The following is a 23756-nucleotide window of genomic DNA, read 5'->3' on the forward strand; positions in this document are numbered from 1 at the left end:
CTGACTTCAGTAGGTTGGCAGGTCTGTAGAATACTAAGCATAGGAGTTACTACTGCAAGTTACTATTGCAACCATTTGACTTCCAATTCAAATTTGATGCTATGGCGATAGCCACAACTAAGCTCTGGTAGCGTGTGTGCAAACACTACCAATGTTTGATCGCACACTTTGAGTGCTAGATTGCTAAGTGCTAATAAGGTATGGGCATCAGCATATAAATTCCATTCAATACTCTTCAGTCATATAAAAAATAATGACTACAATTCCGATCAAGAGTAGTTGGAACAATAATGAACAAAGTATAAATTAATAGTTGATGTCCCTTTTATGGTGTAGGGATATTTTTGTTGATTATAACAGAAATTTAAACTGCCATTTCGTATTCAATTTAAATTCAAATCATGTTTTATTTTCACTCCACATAGGCACATGCATTAGCAGTACAAACTGGTTGCGAAGTATTAGTTAAACTTCAGGATACCAGAGATATAACAGGTCGCCAATATTATGCAACTCACAATCTTCAACGAGCCTACATGAATAATGCTCTACGAAAGCATCCCGCTGAAATGTTTGTATCGGGTGAAACCGGGCTACCACTGGTGAACCAAGCCACGCAGATAGGAGAGTCGGCCGACAACGTGGAGCCAAATGGCGTACTCAGTAATGAGGCATCTACAGTGTCTACAGCTGGTAACCAAACAGATGGTGATGATGTACCTGGGGATATACAGATAAAGATGGAAGCAATGAGTGGTGATGAAGACTCGTCGGATATCCCTCACGACAACATCACAGATGAGGAACCAGGGATGGACGTTGATATGTACACAAATATCAATCCGTCACCCAGAAACCATGGTACTAGCTCACAGAGGTATACTTCATCCCAGTCACCGCAGCATCTTTACCAGTGTGCTATTTGCCAGAAAACATTCCGAACCATAAATATACTACAGATGCACACTCAGACATTCCATTTAAGAAGTGTAACGATGATGTCGCCAACGAGGATGCTTAATATCAGAGGGAAAGCAAGGAGTGGAAGGAAATCATATGCGAAGCAAGAGCAGGAACAAAGAAGGTAAAAATATATAGGTGTATAAACCCCTATCCTTCCCCTACCTTACATGTAGATGGCAGATTATATTCAAAATTGGGAGTGTGTAATCATTTTCAATTTTGCATTTAATGCTTGCACATTAAACCAATTAAGCCAAGATTGTCTAGGGTCATTGAGCTATTCGATTTTGAATCCACACTCCCAGCATGGAAGATTTTGCAAATATCTCCTACATGGGGAGTATGAATTTCAAATGGAATAAACATAATAGGCAGCTCCATTTGAATAACATCATCCTCTGAGAAAGATTCAACATGAATCTTCCACAGACTGAGGGTGAGTTTCAAATAGCATAAATTGTTAAGTTTTGTTGCTAGTTCAATTTGAAATTCATACTCCCCTGTGGAAGATATTTCCAAAATCTTCCACATGGAGAGAGAGGATTTTAAAAGTATTAACCCATTTTGGTTCTTACCAACCCTTGTAGACTTGAAAGTGTACAGATTACATGTAATATAGAATAGTGCTTATAGTTTTTATTTCAGAAAGAATTCTATTGACCAAGGGTAGTGCTAGGTCAAAAACCCCAGCTAGTATCCACATGAATCTATGTTGACTAAGAAGTCAAAATATGGCTTCAATTGGCCTTGCAGGATATCATTGACAGCAGACTCATGCTATAGCATTTCTAAAGAGCATTTTGCCAAGAGCTACTGTTTTTAAGTGTTACTGTATAGAGGTATATAGGACATGCAAATTTTTAAAAATATAAATGTATTTAGAAAATAGGAGTAATTTTGTAGATGATATGAAAAGTGGATTGTCATCGAGCAGAATGAAATTTTGTTCATTGACCTGCTGACCTAATAGAGGGCATCAGAAGGAGTTCTTTAATCACACCATTCATATTATAATAAGTTGCTGTTCATGATGTGTCTTTTTATTCGTTTAGGTACCCCTGCTCAATGTGTGAAAGAACATTCCATCATCCAGACCTCCTCAAAGACCACGTCTCCCGATCTCACATGGGCCAGTCAATCCTTGCATCATCCTTGAAAGGAATTCAAGCAACCAGCTCTGCAGTAACCACAGATACCTCCTCCCCATCCTCATCCATGTCTCAATCTCAAATACAGGTTTCATCAGGGTCATCATCACAAGGTTTCCAAGATAATCCAGGTAGGTGCTGCCCCCATGTAAAAAACACAGTTGCCAGGATTAGTTTTTCATACATGGACACGGTACATGAACATGTAATGTCATTACAATGCTCTCAAAGTGCAAGAACCCTAACGTTAAGCATATTTTTTATAAGAATTACCATTCAGAACTGCAAAAGTTAACAGTACATTTGATTACATGTAGGTTACATAAAATTGATCAAATATGGTTTAGTTTTAAAATTTACTTTTTAGGCGCAGTACAGTTGTATACCTCATTTGTGTCTAAATAGCCCAAAATTTGTTGCCATGGTGACCTGTTGAATGAAAAAGATAAGGTTTGTATACAATATAACTGTAGGTTTGTGCATTCCGCATACTAAGCGCAGTGCTTTTGCACACATTCGCGTGGCGTAGGCTTGATTCATTTTTCGGGCGAGTTGATGCATTTATATTTGGTTCTATTTCCCAATATTTTTAGTGATAATTTTTTTATAAAAATATCAAATATCATGTGTATGAAATACTGTATAAGTGGTAATATTCGCAGTGGTTTAATTTTCGCGGATTTCACGGATGAAGATCGTCCCGCGAATTTAAAACCCCGCGAAAATATTTCCAAGTGATGTCATCAACCCTAAAACAAAAGGCGAGCAAAGTCCCATTGCTAATTTTAATGGAAATGGTTCCGAATTTGACAACCCAAATCATGTTATTTTGTAGAAGCAATCACCTCAAAATTATTTTTTGTTGACTATATAGCGTCATTTCCATTGCTAGATTATTTATTTACCTTGAAACACCTTCAATATAGTTCACATATTATTGTAAATGATCCAAATTCAATAAAACATCCAGCTTTCACAATAACTCGCTGGAAAAATCGGGCATAAATCAGCTGAAATGGCTACTTTTTGTTTATACATAGAAACTAATGACAACTGAATTTTTTTAAATGTCTGTCTCATACTTGTTGTTAAAATCAATCCTAAATATTTAAAATTATCCAGATAAATGTTATATACATAAAAACATTATGCTATGACGTGAGAAAATAAAGTCAAACTCAGTGAAAATAAAAAAGGTGGTGAACAAGGCCAGGACGAAATTTTGTGTCAAAGTAGGCGTAAATAAATTGAAAATAATGATAGTTTGCATGTCATTTCTTACAAAGAAATTGTCATATTTCAAGAACAAATATTCCCAACATTTTATTTAGTGAAGGTAAGGCTAAAATTCTACCCAAAAATATGAGAAAATACACGTTTTTTACGATGTAAAGTGAGTCTACTTTTTTAAGCTTCTGGCATGTTTGGTGCCGAATATCGGAAACTTTGATGTGTATTCACTGTTATGAAAGCTAGAAAAAATGCACCTTGTTAATTCCTTCTGCAACTGCGAATTCAACACCCCGCGAAAATGTCACTGATACTTCCAACCGCGAAAATATCTGTCCGCGAATATTTCCACTTATACAGTAGTTTAATGAACACATTGCTCGAAAAATTAGACAAAATAATGCACTTGCGCTTATCTGCCAACAAGTAATACGCGTTCATTAACCTATAAATATTTGGTAAATCCAGGTACATCTGATGTGACAAGACTTGAAGAAGATGTTTCAGACCAACATATCCAGATGTCTCCTCTCAAACAACTCATTCCAACAGAAGCATTCCTCGGTAACCTTGGCAACCATCCTTCAAGTATATTTTGTCAAAGTTCACCAACGCCATCTTTTAAACATCCCAGTGGCGGGCCGTCAAGTAGAAACAACACCCCAGCTTCCAATCAGGTAGGTTATTCTTGTGTGTTCTTAAAAGTGCATTTAGTTTGACATGACAAACATCACAGATTCCAGTGTGTTTGAGATGCGCACAGTCACAGTACACAATGAATGGCAAATCATATAGTCATGAAAATAGACGTTTTAGTAAGAAAAGTGTCAAAAGTATGCACAAAAACGTCTGTATGTTTGAAAACTAAGATTTCCACACTTACGAAAGCCGTATCTGGTGCATGATCTTAATTTGCATCTTTTGTATGCTTATGGTGCACCCATTTAACAAAATAATTTAAAGTGGCATTCCAACTGCTTATCTTTGTTTTGTTTACATCACATTTGCTGGCTAGTTTATGTCACTTGACTGTGTTATACGTACAGGTTTGCTCCGCGGCCTGCAACCCAAATCATGTGCATAATCACAATATTTCGTATTCGCGCGTCAAACATGTAGAGTGTCAAACATACAGAAGAAATATATATGTGCTGTTCTTTCTTGAAACGTTAACCAAATTTCTCATGTCAATTCTAAGATGTACCTTTAATTTGTGCGTATTTATCATATAATACATTACTAATATCATTAATCTGTCATTCATTTTGTAGTGAACACAGCATACGTAATGAATTAGATTATTGTGAACCAACCCTAGATATAACTTGTGAAGTGCCTTATTATTTACGTGAAGTGCTGAGCTTGGGCAGTGACCAAAGCAAATCGGCTATTCCATTTGAAACCCCCTATGGAAGACATGACTTTAATCCCCTTAATCTCCCACACAGAATCAGTTAGATTCGCCCATTCAAATAACCCCATTTGAAATTCACACCCCACTGTATGAGAGATTTAGATCATGACTTACATTGGGGTGTATGGATTTCAACTGGAATAGCCCAGTCGGCTTTGTACTATGAAATTGATTAACATTGCCCTCTAGTCATAATGAAAGGGATGCAGGCGATATTTAGTTGTCTGCAATTCGTCAGTACCGGTATACGTAATCACAATTTTATCCCCATGGGTACTGCCTTTCTTGCAGTGCACCTGATTGGTTAATTACATGATATAATCAGCTGAGTAACCAATCAAAATAGAGCTTTTTGATCTGTCAACAATTCTAAGCTGAATCCTATTCAGCCCTAATGACTATTCTTACCATATTTCTGATTGGCTCAAAACATGAACCTAATTATAACCAATGAAAATAGTTCTTAGAGACAGATAATTTGGCTAGTAGTGCACTGAAAGTAGGCTAACTTAACTTGTGTTATTACCATCCACCATAAATGTTTCAGAATGTCAGCGAAAGTGGTTTGGAGGTATGGTCCATTGAACCATTTCAACAAACAATAGAGAAAACAAAGGATTTCTCTTGCTCATTAATTGACAGTTTACTACCTTGCTAGCAAGTAACATGTAGGAGAATGGGTTACACCATGGAAGACATGACCTTTATCTTCCACACAGGGGTGAGAATTTAAAATGGGGTTACCTGAACTGGTGGCTCCATTTGAAATTCACACTCCCTGTGTGGAAGATTAAGGTCATGTCTTCCATAGGGTGTATGGATAGTAACTGGAATAGCCCAATATACCTGTCAGGTAGCTGTATGAGTGAAAACACCAACTTCCCAGTTTATTTTTGGTGCACAGTCACATATAGTGTTCACTAGTCCAATATTCTCCCTAAATTTAATCCTGATACTATCCCAACATCAAAATTGCCTAATCATTTTCCTAACCCTAAAACCTTATCCTTGTACATTGGAATTGCATCTATCATTGTCAAGGTAGGTTTATACGCTGATCGCACAGTCTACCCGTGATATGTGTGCATACAATTTACGTCTGTCAAACGCATGCTTTAATTACCACATACATTTTGCAAAAGCCCTTTTGTCGCATTGCTAGGAAGCATGAGAAATAAAAATGCACATTTTGCGCATCCGTTTGCCGGGAGAACCTCGTTTTGGTAGCAAGAATCTGTGCAAAGGGCAAATAGTCTTTTTCCTGGGCATACGTATATCATTTAAATGGCCTCCAACCATTTCAATTCCAAAATACCCTGCCTACCACCCTAACCATAACCCTAACCCTTGGATTGCAGGGAATTCTGGAACTATGCCTAAATTTGAATTTTAACATTTTGACAGACTTGCCCTATGAACCAAAGTGGTATCATTTCTTAATGTATAGACCAAAAGCCTTTATTCGACAACCGTCAGGCGTCACACAGATGTCAACTACAGAGGACAATTTCCTAATTTTCTTTAAAATGTTCATATTTGGAATCGGCATGAACAATGTATTACAGTGAGTACAAACAAGCCCAAAACTTTGTGTTGAAGCCTATGGCCAGCACACAAAGCATTAAAAACTTGACCACAAGTTTTTGCACACAACACATTGAAAGCTTGATGTGCTTCTTACTTGGTGATAGCAGAGTTCCATGTGTGATGTAGTGTTACCCAAGAGAGGTGGATAATAGTTGGGATTCCCATGCTGGTATGTGACAATGATATGTGCTACTAGAAATATGCTAGAAAGGATGTCAAATATGGTGTATTATTTAAAAAGAGTTACAAAATAAGGAGTGAAAATCCTGAAAGGAAATACCCAAATGTCATCAGAAGTGTGGGAAATTGCACATCCGCCATCGGCGATGTGCATTCTTTTTACCGCGTTCTTCTTCTTCTTTCTTTCTTCTGTCAACACTATGATCAGCCATCGTAGCCACATGCTTTCAGGCATGTTGACCATACTGGGTCAGTATAACCGTTTGGTGGTGCCACAGATGTCACATGATCAACTTCCGGTCAAATGTCATCCACTTCCGGTCAATGGCCAAAACTTGGATTTTCACTAAAAATGCTACTCCTCCCACATATTACATAGCACCGTGGCGTCACTTACACACATGCATCATCTATAGCCAGTGTCTAAAAGTTATACCACAAAATTGGAATCAAAGGTCATTAAGGGGTCACTTCGGTAAAAGTCTGAAAAATTTGTAAAAATATTCAAAAAATCACTGTCTTTACAAATTACATAGCAGAGAGTCGCCATTAGCACACATGCATCGCTATTATCTAGGGTCTTTAGGATGCCTACAGTTTTGGGGTCAAAGGTCATTAAGGGGTTACTTCCGGTCAAAAACCAAAATTATCAAAAAAGTTTAAATTTTTTATCTCAAAATGTAAACAAACCAGAGTAATATACCCATCATACATGAATTAGTGTTACATGGTGTATGCATGGTATTTTTTATTTTGGGGGTCAAAGGTCATTAAGGGGTAACTTCCTGTTTTAGCTAAATAACTTTAAGAATTTTTATCTCAACAACTAAACATAGTAGAATTTTTTAATTAAAAGTGGAACAATGCATTTTGTCGTTGTATATAAGGTTTTATTTTCATTGAGGTCAAAGGTCATTAAAGGGGTCAAAAGGTCAATCATAAATTTAAAAAATCATAATCCATGTATAAGTTCCGATAAAGCTGAAAATTCACCAGGAATATTCCTTATGACATCCTAAGCACTATGTAATATTTTTGCGGGGTCAAAGGTAATTAAGGGATCACTTCCGTTTCTCACCGGTTCCGAGCCATAACTCATTTGTCACTGCTGGCTGTGCATCCTCATGATCGCAGGCGTAACATAATCAGATCTCGTTTACATTATTGATTTTTATTTAGGGTCAAAGGTTATGAGGCGTCACTTCCGCTGTTAAACAAAATACCTTCTAAAATACCTGGCGGTTGTGCATGCTCGCGGTCGCAGGCGACCGCAACCATATCTAGTTTGTTCTCTTTTCTTGTCTTTGGTTCATGTAAAGAGGTCATTGTCACCATTGATTTATCCTGTTTAAGGCACCTTTTGGCACCCCTCATACAAGCATGTGAACCAACCAAGATCCAATTCAAGAACCACAAGTCCTTTCCTGGTACTATTAGTAAGGTAAATGAGATATTGGCATTGGGCTATGCAAGCTCAAATCGATACACCCCCTATGGAAGACATGACCTTAATCTTGCACACAGGGAGTGTGAATTTCAAATGGGGTTACCAAAATGGGTGACTCCATTTGAAATATTCACTCCCTGTGTGGGAGTGTAAGGTCATAGGGGGTGTATGTATTTCCATATAATGACAAATTACCAAATGATGACTATAAACTGTCTTGATGTAAACCATGAAGTGTCCAACACAATTCGCTCAGCACTGGCAGCTACAATGTTGAAAAATGTGTTGCAACACAGCATACATGTTACGAATTCAAGGTTATGATAAATCATCCCCACTGTATATTCTCTAATAAATGCCCTGGGGCGTAACATTTGAGAAAAGTTGATAGTGTCTCCCTCTATGCTCATAATTAAAAGGGACAGGTGTATAGTTAACTGTGATTTGTCAATATTCAGTTATTGTGACGATATGTAAAGTTGTTTATAATACCAGACCATTCTTATTTCTAATCCAATAAAACAGTACTCACTGTACACATATCAAAGTCTACCAGACTCCTTTCTTTACACTATTATTGTTGTGACGATCTTCTGTTTACGGAGGTTAATTGCTCAGCAGCGTGGTTGCCAGTTTGTTTCCGAAGAAGATCGTCAAAAACAGAGACGAGGCGCTATACAATCTCAGTCATGTTTTTAAAGATCTCCTTGGAAAACAGAATTGATAACCACGTTGCTGAGCAACCAGTTTCAGCGGTAAACAGTAGATCTTCACAACAAGAATAGTGTAGAAAAAGGAGTCTGGTAGACTTCGAAAGGTCCACACTGCGTACTGTTTTATTGGACTAGAAATAAAAAGGATCTGTTGTACTGATGAACATGTTTAGTAATGTAAAGTTGATTGGTGAATCTACAAATAGTCATACTAATTCTTGTTGCTAATGGTTAGACTTGCTCTAAGTCCTCAGGCTTTCTGTAGATAACACATTTTTCTATCTCTAATCATGATCAGTTGATCATTAAAAAAGGCAGAAGTCATGCATCAAGGTTACAATCACAATAGATCATCACATTAATTTTGGGCCCTGGAATGCATAGTCTAGTGAATAACACAGAGTGCATGTGATTAACCATACACAAATTATAACCAGCACTAACACAAACTAACATAACAGATTTCAGAGTTTATGAGACAACATTTCGTATAGTAAATGTTGAGCGAAACAAGAAAACATTTATCCATGTTAAAAATCAGACTAGCGATCAGATTATTACTAGGAAATATTAATTTAGTTTGTACTAAGCATGTGTGCAAAATACTAATAGTACAAATCCCATACCGTATCCCTGATCCCTCTGCAGAACTGTATAGTGCGATATTTTCGTGTTGGTAATTGATTATAATTTCTAAAAAGTTTGCAGGGACTTAATTTTTGTGGGCTCATCCAATCCAAAACAAATTTATACAGGCCAAAAGTATTTTGAAAAGTTTATTTATTTGTGTGCGAGCTTTGGTTTTTTGCAAATTTGAAACTGGATACATGAAAATTTCCTGCTATACAGAATTGCTTTCAAAATGCATTATGGGTAAAGTTCAGGTTGTCATGGTAATTTTCAATCATTCTCTGTCCATCTGCAGGGTGAAGCTAAAGGCCCGATGCCGATCATTAAGATTATGAAAGCTATACTTGCCATAGGAGGGCCAGTCGCTACGGCCAACACAGTCAAAGATAACCTACGCAACAGGAATTATGACCGTGTCACTAATGATCTGTTTGTAGACGCCGCCAATCAACTCAAAGACATGGGGTTAGGGTACTTAGTCGCCTGCAAAAATGGAAGCGGTCGACTCGTGGATGTTTTTATCAAAAAACCACCAGAAGAAGTTGTGGATATATTAGAAGCTAATAGCGGTCTGTGCGATCCAAGTGTGTACGCAACAACGTTTGCATCGCAGACACCGGTACGGTTGATGCGTAGCAGTCAGCTTATGGATAATTTAATCGCATCGGGATTGGTCTCCGAGGAACATCTGAAGCCACATCAGATGAAGTCGTTGGAGGCAAACGAGCAGAGTTATAGTTCTATGAACATGTTTGATGGAAATAGCATGGGTGTTGCACCACTAGAAGTAAACGATGGTGGGTTTAGTACTACATGTATAAATGTTTTTGACGGAAATGAAGGCGGCATGCCAAATCCAGATGAACAACTTGGAAATGATGAGGGTGTTCCAAATCCAGATGTACAGCTTGGAAATTCATCAGATTCTTTCACAGAAACTTTTGTAGTGGAGTAGTTCATATCTCTCTCTTTGTATTAGAACATGAATGGATAATCGTTTCTGTGTGTTATGTATTTCACACCAGAATTAGTATAAAAGATTTTCCCCACATTCCCGCACATATTGATTATTTTTTGATAAGAAGCCTGAGGAATAATTTGTTCCATATGGAGTTAAAGTTGACTTCAATGCTTTTACATGGTTGTACTGCTGGAGTTCTAAAGCACCCTTGTACAGGTATGTATTATGCTCTGCACAATTATGTTAGCGTGCGCAGTTCGATACTGAGGCCAGAGAAATATGCACATACATGTACATCACCTTCAACTCCTGATGGAACAAATAGGTTCTGTGATTCTACCAACTTTAAACGATTTCCAACAACTATTATAGTCTGTCTCAAGTTGAGACTAATGTAACGCTCTGTTGGATTTTGTAGTGGGAGGTTTGAATCATGCACCCTAACCTATTCCCGCGGGTGTAAATGCATGTGTAGAAGGGCATTTGTCTGTACGCAAGCCAGGCAACTGCATAAACGTACTGATTTGAATCCACAACTGTGAAATCCAACATAGCGTTATACTGTCAACTAACGAAGAGACTCACAATATATGAATGATGCAATTCTGTTATCCATTCAGAGTTCTTAATAGAAATGACTTAATATCGTATTGAAATTATTATTGTCCCTGCCAAACGAAGTTTAGAAAACAGGGACTATGAAACAAGCCCCAAAGTCTGTGTGTGTGTGTGTGTGGGTGTGGCTCAATGTATGTGCAGAAAATGTTAACCCTTGGCCAAAAAATGTTAACCCTTGGCTTTTTCTGAGCTCTATCTAATACCAATTTTGACAGCATTTTCAGCACAATATAGCTAAGAAATAATACAAATAAAAATAAAAATTGATTTTGTGCAACTAATGACTCAATTTGCTACATGAAGTTATGTCGCACTTGACAAGTGCTTTTTCCAAACTCACTCAGTCCACATTCAGGGGCTATTTTGAGTGTGGAAAAAGTACTATTTGAAATAATGAAAACTGAAGTGGAAGAAGCGCCTAAATTGCTCAGAAATAGTTCTATGATAAATGGGCTATTCCATTTAAAACCCATATACTGTACATGTACCCCTATGGAAAACATGGCCTTTATCTTCCAGGGGTGTGAATTTCAAATGGGTTACCTGGATGGGTGACTCTGTGTGAAATCTACATCCCCTGTGTGGGAGATTCATAGAAATAATAGATGGGAGATTATTGAAGGTCATAGGGGGTGTATGGATTTAAACTGGAATAGCCATATGAGCTATTCCAGTTGAAATCCATACACCACCTATTGAAGACACGACTTGAATTGCCCACACAGGGAGGGTAAATTTCACATGGAGTCACCCAGGTAACCCCATTTGAAATTCACAGATTAAGTTCATGTCTTCCATATAGCGGATGTATGGATTTCAACTGGAATGTAGCCCATTCTTTCTTTTTAAGGTCACAACCAATCATGTTACATACATGTCTTGGAGTATGCATTTTGACACTAACTGCTTTAAATGGGGTGTGACCAGATTGACCAGAAATGAAGATTTTGGCATCGGATGAAAGCCTATATTTTTCTCATAATCACAGTGAAATGTAGGCCTGAAATAATTTCCTTTTAGATGTCAAAAACAAAAGAAAATGATGGTGGTTACTACATATACTGTTCTGTGGAATGTTGTGAAACATAGCTTCTAATATCAAAACTGCTAGTACAATTGAACTCAAAACACAGAATGAAAAAATCTGACCATAAACCTTTAATACCACAACTTTAAAACAAAAGGAGGGATATTTTTGATCCACCGCTTTTGCTTGAGAATATTCCCTTAATTTTCTTAGAACTTAACTTTTGCACTTAACTTCTCCACTACAGTCTTCAATATTGCACTTTGCCATGATAACAGTATAGCTATCAGCCTATCATGACTAGTTCCTAAATGTATTCAAACCAAAAGAGTTTTCTTGTAATTGGCCCTTTTCAGCCGTTGATGGCAATTTGGCTCGGCTAACTCCAATCAGACCCGAATTAGCAAAGCCAGGCTATACAACTGTCCTCACTTTCAGTTATCAGGCTACAGAATCGTACTCCCTTTCAGTTTTCCGGTTTGCTAATTTCGGCCTAATTGGAATTAGCCAAGCCAAAATGCCATCAACAACTGAAAGGGGCCAATCACAAGAAATTTTTTATCCTGCGTACATATGGTCATATTTAATATTTCTTTACACTATGCTATTCGGCAAGGTCCTTTCACACTCTGACGATTAATTTGTAGGGTTCTAATTTGCTAATTGAATCACATCATCACTTCAGCAACTCATTCACGGAACATGCGATAATCAGGAAGAGCGGTCAGGCCATAGACGTACCACCTAGACCTATTACTGCCCATCCCTTACCACAGCGGGAGGTGAAGCCACATATCCAAGGTGATTTTGGTCGGGCGGTCGGACGCGGAGAAATAAGCGTTCATGTCTGGAGAGAAAACGCACTCGTTTGCGTGATTGAGGCGCCATTATCGCTAGCGTCAAATGCAATAATGTTCCGTAGACGCGAACATGTCTACTTGCTTGCGTCCGGGTATGCGTCCTTGTCAAAGTCGTTGCTAAGCAGTGTCGGCTTCACTACGCGAACCAAAGTCATAGGTCTAGGTACTTGTTTGTCTGGGGGTCAGGCAGTGTGAAAGGACATTGGCAAATAGTATAACAGTCAACCTTTTTTCTATTGCTATGGCTCATTTTAATATAATTCATTGGCATTGCATTCCAATTTAGAGTAATAAATTTATTCCAGTTGAGTGTACTGTATTCGACCTGATTACCTCCCTGGTGGCTCTGATTATTTCCTTTGTAAGTTAAAACAGCATTGTTCATTAACTCAGGATACTAGGGGCCTCAGTAGGCGTTGACACTGATTAGAACTGGCTGTGAGGTCTTTGTCATAACCTGCATCTGACCCACAATTCAAATACAGTATTGGGAGAGAGCGGATAACTGAATATAAATTTTTCCTCCACCAGGGATAGAATGGAGGCCCTCTTGCATTGGAGTTAAAGACCTTAAACACTGGATCACACCACTCGTATAGACTGCAGAAATATGCCACAGCTATTGTTAGTCAATGCTGAAATGATTTGTGTGTGTGTGATTTTACTTGCATTTTGACCAATATTGTGATAAGAGTACAGTCAGAAAGTCCACACGGGATGCTAAATAGGAAGGATCTGTAATTCATAAGGTCGAGTACAGTACATGTCAAAGCATTCCCTTTTTATGACAGACGATGTAATTATCTGAAAGTTTGGTAGAGTATATCAATTGAATTTTGGAGATATGGGTTTCATGTTATTGTAAGTCTCAATGTCAATTCCAGTTACTCTCAGATAGCACAATCAGTATTATTCCAAGTGGATTTTAAGTAAATAGACTATAAGCATTTGCCAGATTTTAAGAGTGGAGAAAGGTTCTTTTTTTCCTCCTGAAGTTAGAAAAAGTAAAATAGCATTCATCAGCAGGGTTATTTTTTAAGGCCAGTTTATGTAAACCAACAAATTTTTGAGGCTTTAACTATGTAACAGGTGTGTTCCAATGTGCAGTGTATTGGGATATTCCAGTTGAAATCAATACACTTTCTATGGAAGACGTGACTTTAATCTCCTACACAGGGGGTGTTTAATTCAACTGGAATAGCCCATTTCCAACTCTGAAAGTTCCATAAACAAATTGAAACTGTTTATAAATCGCTTAAAAGTGAAGGATAAGTCATTCAAATCTGAATTTTGACGATTTTTACGATCATCCGGATGAGCAAATCACTGAATGGGCCTTTAATTGCCAATGGACCAAGTTCCAACTTTGAGACCTGGTATTATCTGATATATGTTTCCTTGTCATTATTGGATTTCAACAATATAACCAAAAATATATAAAATAAAAGAATGTTTATCTCTAGGCTGTGTTTATGAGATTTAAATTTAAACTAGATTTTGAAATCATCAAGCTACCTCAGTCCATACACACGGTTGTATTTACTACAGGGCCAGATGGGCCTGGACTAGAACTCAAGATCCAGGGGCCGTAAGTTGATTACAGGGATGGGTGCATGGTGTGTGACATGTGCAGCCGTACCCGGGCTCTGAAAATGTGAATCCTACACTGGTCATACTTGAGGAGAAAGGAACTTTCTGAATACACATTGCCTGTATGAACATATCCAGTTGTATTTACTGACTGTGAGTGCGTAGGACTTGGGAGTCATCTGCCAGAGATGAAGAATTATAGAAAATCAAGCCAGAAAAAAAATGTTCTGTTATGGATGAATGAATCTGAAAATTTAGAATTTTGTGTATGCACATTGTTATAGGCTATTATTGAAGAAGTATTTGTAGCTGTGAAATTGTATCAAATGTGGAAAAGAAATTGGTTGTAAAATTGGTGCTAAATAAGACAATTATAACAAAATCTTGAATAGAATTTCTCACTTTCCTAACAATCTTTTTGTTTAAAACCAAATGGACGAAAAATGGTACATGAACTGTTGCCAAACTTGTAAATAGTATTTGAAAGATTTGTTTGTTGATTGAAATTGTTGTCCTACACATGGAAGAAAATATTAGGCCAAAATAATGTTGGACCAATTTATTAATGGACCAAAGTACACATGGACACAATATCTTTTGGACCAAAATATTTTAGATGCAGTGTATGTTGTACAAAGCAACATTTGACCAACTGTATTTGGACAAAAAAATTTTAGACAAAATTTTGTACATCCTTGTCAGTCCTGTGTACAGAGAGCCAAAGTTTTAAATGATGCTCAGTTGATTTTGGGAAAGTGAACTTTATGCATAAATAAATGATCCTGATTGACTGACCCTCGTTTGACATGGTTTTTATCATGTGAATAACAGGGTGTGTGTATTGGCAAGTGCCAAAAAGCTATTCCACTTGGAATCCATACACCCCCTATATAAGACATGACCTTCTTCCCCATAGAGGGTGTATATTTCAAATGGAGTCACCCATTCAGGTAACCCCATTTGATATTCACACTCCCTGTGTGGGATATTTAAGTCATGTCTACCATAGGGGGTGTATGGATTTCAACTGAAAGAGCCCAAACCTTGCTAAGCACTGTAGTGTGTAAATTCCTGAACATTCCAATTCCTGACACAGTTTGAATAGTCATTGGTTTGATTCCAGTCTCTGGTTTGCCTCATTAAATACAATACTTGTAATAATTAATTCATTTTGTTGCCCACAAAAATCTTATCAAGAAAGCTCAGATTATCCCATATAACACAGGCAACATCATTATTTTAAGTTAGATCAACGAGGCAAAGCTGAGTTTTATGCCAAAAATAATGATGTCGCCTGTGTCATATGAGATGATAGATGCACAACAGGGGCTAAAGAATATACCTTTATTCTCGTTATAAAGCACTTCAAATAAAATAAAATCATAGGTATACAAAATTTTAATCAAACTAAATCCTTCATTTTACAAGGAATTACCAAGGGTTTAGAATCGATCAGTCCCTTTGTTGCTATGCACCTCTGATTGGTTTAAGTAGTGCTTGCGCGTATTACGTTAACGTGCACATGCTGAATTGTGTTATGTCGCGTCATATAACAATAAGATTGCAGGAACTTTTTCAAGTGTTTTAGAGCTGTCAAACAAATGACAGCATTTTGGAGTTGCAAAGTAAATTTAAACCAAGGCATATTATTCTTTTCAAAATTGAGAATTTTCATGCACACTTCAATCTCACAAGTTCTAGATATAGTAGAGCAACAGAATTGACAAAATCCATTACAATATCTATTGGTGTTGTAATGGATTTTGTAAATTATATTGTTCTACAAGGCTTAATCAAATTTGGCTATTCCAGTTGAAATCCATATATCCGCTATGTAAGACACAACCTTAATCTTCCGCACAGGGGGTGTACATTTCAAATTGAGTCACAATAGTAATTATGTCTTTTGTGAATTGGGCATTCACAAAAGATACATGTATGCCACTGGCTTGTACAGGTGGTCTTGAAACTACCAACTTGTGAGCAGTGATGCCAACGCGGCACCTTAAGCGCACAATATATATGCAATCACTTGCCGCTACTCAAAAAAACGTGCCGCTACTTGCCAAAAATTAGGCTACTTTGCAAAAGTCAGGTCGTGGCCGTAGTTTGATGTCCTTTCCTTTCAATTTAGCCAATTTATAAAGGTTTTGAGTCTCTGAAGCTCCAAATTTCAATTACAAAGGGTTTTGTGATTGTTCGGTCCGTAACTTCCCATTAACCACTGGAAGTCAGTGCTTTTCTGCCCAATTGGGTGATTTGTGTTCTAAATTTGGGTCAATCTGCCCAAATATCTTGTATTGGTCGCCTTTTTTTGGAAGCTTAAAAATTGGGCTTCTTGAGACTCCTTTACTGCAGCCAATGCACATTGGTGCTGAAAAACTTTGGCAAAACTGCTGGACTTTTTGGCTAATTTTGTGGAAGCAGGGTCAACCCAAACTGAGATTATATTAGTCTCAGCATATTATTAGCAGCAGCAGTGCACGGTCTAAATTTGTTGTTATTTTAAAGAGCTCTTTAAAAGTCTGAGAAAAGTCCAGTGTATGTGTAAAGTAAGTCACCACTCTCTTGGTGAATGGGCTATTCAAGTTGAAATTCATACACCACCTGTGTAAGCCATGACCTTAAATAATCTCCCACACAGGGAGTGTAGACTTCAAATGGAGTCACCTATTCAGGTAACCTCATTTATAATTCATTCTTCCTGTTATGAATTTCAACTTGAATGGCCCAGTATTAATACTGATTATTTCTATTATGTGTGATGAATTCCTATAATTAATTATTATTGTATAATGCTTTCATTGTAGCTAGTCTCATGGAATTTGACATGATTTATATTGGTATTTATTTTTGTATCACGCTGACAAAGATATGTATTTGTATAATTGTACAAAATAATGTTATAATTATGAAATAAGTAGCAGGGTGTTTTTATAATATTATGACACATGTTTAGTGTACCAGAGTTATTTAGGGTCCAAAAATGTGGTCACAGATTGTGTGTTTAATAAAACTATGGCAAGTATAGGATTTCCGGATCTCAGCAAAAGTTAAGTTAGTGGCTGCTTGGGAAGTGGCCTAATTATCTTGTGTTACCATCTTCGTCCTACGAGCATCCTAAAATTACTGACATTCCTTGAAGTCTTCTTCAAAAGGGGGCCTTTTTCACTAACCACTGTTTTGGATACAATATTTTGTTGGTGTGTGTGTGTGAAAGATGTGGGTGAAATGACCAAGAAAAAAAGACGGATAATTTATAGCCCGATCATTGAAATACTGACTCTAAACAGGGACTTGCAGGTCAGGGTGTTGCATTTTCCAAAAGGAGGGCATTTATTAGAGGTCATTTTTAGAATGATAATTCCTGTTAAAATTATTAGTTAAGTTTAAATCTCACGCTGAAATGACAAACTATGAACTTAGGATCAATGATTTCTAGTTCACTTCCGGGTTTACAATCACATTTTTGCCAACTCCCGACGCCATTAGTGATCGTGTGTGTACAGTGATAAGTTTACTACACACGAAAGCATGACAAAGTCAGCATTCTTTAAACATCTTGGTTGAAAAAAATGGTGGGAGTTGTTTAATAGAGGGAGGACGACCAAGAGATGAAAATAGTGTATACCATAAGCCCACCTTTTTGTCTCGCCTGATAAGGCAGAAGACTATATTATCATTTTTCCGTATTATGTGGCTGCATGTAGGGGTGGGTGTGTATGTGACATTTTTGGTTCAAGTTTTGGTTAAAAGTTTCCATCTCGTATCAACAGTTTAAATCCTATATATTGCAACCAAACTTGGGTCACAGCTGCACTATGGATACTGTAAAAGTCAATATTTTCGCGAGAAGATATTTTCGCGATTTTGAAGATTTTGTCAATTGCTTGAGAATTAAATTTCGCGGTTTTGATATCGATACAATAGAAACCTAATGCAAAAGGTTATTTTCGCAAGTTTTAATTTTCGCGATTTTATGTCCACTCGCGAAATTCGCGAAAATAAAAACCTCGCGAAAATTTCTACTTTTACAGTACATTGATGTATTGTTGGTATCAAAGGTCACATATGGTCAATTCAAGGGTGTATACTACACACACACCCCTACCATGATGCAGGGGTAGCATTAAGGCCCGAAAGTCGGGGGTTGTTTTCCCGTGTTTTTAACTCCCGAGCTTGCAGAAAATCCAAATACATGGGGTGAAAATTAAATCTCGGGGTGAAAAATATTTTGCAGTGTAGTCAGGGGTAGGAGTAAGGTCCAAAAGTAGAGGGTCAGAGTTCACCCCCGAGCTTGCACATTCCCAAATATATGGAGGGTGAAAAATGAATATTTTTTAAATTTAGGGGTCATTCACCCCCGATCGGGGGTTAACGCTACCCCTGCCATGATGTAAACAACATAAAATATTAGGCATATTTAAAATGTCAGAAATAAAGTGTGTTACAATATCCTTTACAACCCAAATAATGTCACCTCAGCAGTAAACATGTTTCCTCACCCATTATTTACCTTTTGATTGCCTCGGACACACTATTTGGGTGTAATGGTTATTGCTATACCCTGTATTTCTTGAAATGTGTAATTATCATTTGGAAAAGAGGAAGGTAGTTTGTTATCAGGAACTATTCTGTTGTATTGATGGATAACTCCATAGTCACTACCACCTTTCTTACAGTGCTCCTGATTGGTTAATTACATGATATAATCAACTGAGTAACCAATCAAAATAGAGCTTTTAAATCTCTTGGCAAATTTAAGCTGAATCCCCTTATTCTTACAATATCTCTGATTGGCTCAATACATGAGATAGCCATCTAGCTAACCAATCAAAATGGTTTTTAGAGTTTTTTCAGTAGTGCCCATGCCCATTGGGTTAAAGAAAACCTATTGTTTAATTTGATTATTTGAAGCTTCATTGTACTTTGTTGTAACTTTTATACTACTTGTAATATAGAATGTAATATACGTACAAGATCTATATCAATGTAAAATTGTCATTTTGTATGTATGTACAAAATCTATAAATGTTTAAAAATATGTTTGTTTTGTCTGTTCAAAAAGCTGTCATGACTATAGTTAATTTTGTCAATGAGAAAATAAATCAACTTGAATATGAAGAAGCCGAGCAAGTAAAAATTTCTTGAGTTTGCTCTATTATTAGGCAAAAATCCTATTATTAGGCCAAAAAAGGGTTGTCCACTAGTGCAAAGGGCCTGTTGTCGTCACATTTTTATACATTTTTATCAATGATTTTTTCTCTCCAACTTTTCTCACTAAAACTTGAAGCATGTTTAAAATAGTTCATTTCCAGTTTCTGCTGTAATGGGTTGGTTTATGACAGATAACTGCATATTTTGTTCTGAGCTCTTTTGCTTGAATCTGTGATGAACCTGATCCTGTTTATTTTTTAGCATTTATTTATTTATTTATTACAATTGTTGCGTTTCACAATGCGATGCGCCAAAATATGCAGTGCATGATGGGAAAATGTCGACATCCAAAGCCCAATTTGACTGCCAAGAGCAACCACAGAAGTATGTTTGGAATTGAAATTGGCTAGGGTTAATTATTTTGAAACCCATACTCCCCCTGTATATGAGTTTACCTACATCTTCCACAACTGGAGTGAGTATTTGAAATTGAAGTTACCCAGTTGTCTATTCTATTTGAAACCCCTACTCCCTGTGTGGAAGACTTCAGCTAAATCTTCCAAAGGGGAGTGTAGATTTCAAATGGAATAGGCCAATGGTAAGCGGATGGTTAAGAGAATTGGTTTATTTATAACAAAAGGTGAAAATGGAGAATTTTCTATGAGTTGCAAGATTGGGTAAGTTGAATTACAAACAGATATCGTCATAGGGTGCACCGACTGGACAAATAAAAATTTTCTGAATATCTCTGACTGACAAGATGTGGGTGGGTTCCAAGCAAAACCATTGTATTTGAGGTTTGGATGGACAATGGGTTTTATAAACCTGGACAATAAACTTTAGTTGCTTTTGTAAAAACAACATAAACACATCAACATAAACACAAGAAGATGTGTGTGTGTATCCAGGAGGGTGTGTGAGGATCCGGGGGGGGTCGGGATGTTTGGAAAATCCATGCAATATTGGACTATTTTTAGCACATTTCAGCCACACGGCCCACCCTGTGCTCTCTGTAGTAGTAGGTTTCTGGATACATGCTTCTGTATATTCCGTCCAGTATAGATTGAGCGTGACCTACACCAAAACTGCATGGATCTTATACAGAAATATCAGCATCAACCACCATCTGGGGCAAAGGTCATGTTGCCAACTTCTGTGGTAGAAGTAGATACTTAAGTTGTTACAATTCATTTAGAGAAAGATGTAACAGGACTTTGAACAGGGTGTATTAGGTAACATAGGTTACTGGTTCCACCTAATGCTGGACAGACTAATATGGATGGCATGTTTTCTGATAGCATCGATATGAAATAGACCAGGGAATATGAGCAAGTGTAAACATTTGAATGATTAGACACTTAATTTTTGACCACTTCAACCAATGTGACCCATACCATCCGGCATGCATCCATCCCCTGGTCACGCTGACCCCTGAACTCTTCCACCCTGATTCCCCACTGGTGTAAAAATTCATTGGTTCTAAACTATTTTGTAGGTTTACCTTTTTATTCTATATAATTTTTTTGACATCCACAGGTTCCAAAGAAGTCACGTTTCACCCTAACACCAAGCCAACCTCATGCCAAACCTATCCAGCCCATGTCAATTCAAGACATCAAGCGAAGCATCTTACTCACAGCAGGCCCCGTCGCTACATACCGTACATTTGCCAAGCAAGGTTCTCCTCACCTAAGAACCATCACAAAGGAGCAGTACAGTAATGCCGTCCATGAATTACAAGCGGCAAATTTGGGTAATGTGATCATCATAAAGAGGGGCTCACGTCCAGAGAGTATAATCTACATCAAGAGACCACCACAGGAAGCCAAGGAAGGATTGACAACCCAGGATTTGTGTCCGATTGAAAAGTATACAGAGAAATATCAGCGTCCACCACCATCTGGCATGAATGCAAATGTGAGGTTAAAGGTCGTAGAACTTGGGTATGTGACTGAGGAACAGATGAGGTCTCAGCCTTATCAAGGAAGACTGTTTGTCCCTGATCTGATGTGAGATATGAACACTTCTTAAATGGGCTATTCCAGTTGAAATTCATACACCCCTATGGAAGACATAACCTTAATCTTCCCAGGGAATGTGAATTTCAAATGGAGCCACCCATTCAGGGTCGTCTGCTCCAAAATGGGTTATTCCAGTTGAAATCCATACACCCCCTATGGAAGACATTAACCTATTCTTCCACACAGAGTGAATTTCAACGGGGGTACCTAAATGGGTGACTCCACATTTTGTAATCTACAGTACACCCCCTGTGTTCCATAGGGGTGTATGGATACCAACTGGAAAAGTCCAATCTTATACAAACTAATATAATAATGTTCTTATGACAATCAAAGATATTGAATCAAACTTTGTAATATGTGGATAATCAGTATAGAAATTTACAACTCAGTTTGTTAAAATTGTACTTAATGTTTTTTGAAGTAGTTACAACTTTGATCATGTGTGCTGTACACAAATGCATAAACAGACAGACAACCACAGGCATGCACACCCCTACAGGCCTACACACACCTTCAGCGACAAACATGGACCCTGTGTAAAGTTTGTTCGGTTTATATAAGGTGGAAATTATTCGGCTTTTGTTACTGCGCGAGTCAATAAAGTCCTAACTCACACTCTTGTAAAGTCACATAAGTGTGCGCCAGTCACGCATTACGCAACTAATGTAAGCATTGCGCCCAGCTGCGTGCATGCCATTGTATATCAATACACTGTGTTATGAGTCTTACTTTTTCCACCTTATATAAACCGAACAAACTTTGGTTAACAGCGTAACCGTGGATCTCTACGCACTGACATTTCACAATTGAAAGCATGGACTTTTGTGGTAAGATATGATATTTAACCGCCAAATCATGGACTAGGTATTACACCTACAATGAGGGACCTGTACCCCAAATGCATTATTATGGAGTGTAGCGCCCTCTGTCACTCTTGCGACTGCGGACGTCCATGGTTGGTATGGATCTGTACTTTGGCATAGGTGGGTCCATGTTTGTCAGTGAAAAAAATCAACTACTCAGTACCAGAAGCAGGTAAGGGCAATAGCTGCCGGGTGTAACTGCCATGTGTAGGTGAATACAATATACTGTGTGTAAATTGCCAAATATTCACAAGGCAGCTATTGCACTTACCCACTTGTGGCACTGAGCAGTCAAAATACACCCTTACACAAACCCCATACACCCGGACATACACACCCCTACTTGTAAAGATCTGCAAATGAGGACCTTGCTCAACCAAAGCTAGGCTCCAAATTGTGGACCAATTAAGGGCTGGGGTATGAGCGTTTGGACAGTATTTATTTTGGGACATCAGAGCACATCAGACATATCGAATTGCATTCTGAATCGAAGAATGTCATTCTGATATCAAATAATTTTGATTTTTGAAATTCGCAATTTAATACACATTTTATGGCAAATCATTAAAATTGATATTTTTGATATTTAACAGTACTTGAAGTAAACTTTATAAATCTGATGATTTATACTTAAAAGTGTATGTAGGTGGGATGAAAAGCCGACGATCAATTGAAAATTTTGACCTTTCGTATTGAAGATATGGATTTTTTTCCCAAAACACCAAAAAAAAATTAGGTGTTTTTGGGAAAAAATCCATATCTTCAATATGAAAGGTCAAAATTTTCAATTGACCGTCGGCTTTTCCTCCTGCTACATACACTTTAAGAGTATATCATTAGATTTATATAATTTACTGAGGACTGTTATATATCAAAAATTTGAAAAATATCAAATTTTTATAATTTGTCATAAAATTTGTATTATATTGTGATTTTCAAAAATGAAAATTATTTGATATCAGAAAGACATGCTTCGTATTCAGAATGCAATCGATAGGTCCGAGGTGCTCTCATGTCCCACAAAAAATACTGTCTAAACGCAATAAACGCTCATTTTAGATCCCTTAAGACTTTTTACTATATGAGACATGACCCTACACTGGTAAACAAGACAGGGTATATCCATTTTTACATTGTTCATGATACTGGTAGAGAGAGGGAACCAGTGGCGTAGATTTCTTTTTGACATTGGGGGGGATGGAGTTGAAAAAAATTCTTGTTGTATAGTGCATCCAGCACCTTTTGGCGACAAAATAAGTTTATGGTACAAATGCGCATAAAAATTTGCTCTTTTGGGGCTAAAATGGGCAAACAAGCGGTTAATTTGGTCAGAAACCCATATTC

The 23756-nt window shown here is 37.4% G+C and overlaps 1 protein-coding gene across 2 annotated transcripts in view; it reads left to right on the forward strand.

The window, feature by feature from the left end:
- LOC140137475 (uncharacterized) overlaps window positions 1-22404 on the forward strand; it is a 36503-nt gene extending 14099 nt beyond the window's left edge. The window contains exons 3-6 of one of the 2 annotated variants that reach the window (XM_072159186.1): window positions 426-1084; window positions 2016-2242; window positions 3810-4018; window positions 21062-22404. In XM_072159186.1, coding sequence (XP_072015287.1) covers window positions 426-1084; window positions 2016-2242; window positions 3810-4018; window positions 21062-21538 — 1572 coding nt within the window. In that variant the 3' untranslated portion in view covers window positions 21539-22404. Of the gene's footprint in view, window positions 1-425; window positions 1085-2015; window positions 2243-3809; window positions 4019-9607; window positions 11278-21061 lie in introns of those variants that run through there. The other variant, XM_072159184.1, reaches the window with a different exon arrangement.
- Window positions 22405-23756: the final 1352 nt, after the last annotated feature.

Source organism: Amphiura filiformis, chromosome 17 (assembly GCF_039555335.1).
Source record: "Amphiura filiformis chromosome 17, Afil_fr2py, whole genome shotgun sequence".
Taxonomy (NCBI): Eukaryota; Metazoa; Echinodermata; class Ophiuroidea; order Amphilepidida; family Amphiuridae; genus Amphiura; species Amphiura filiformis.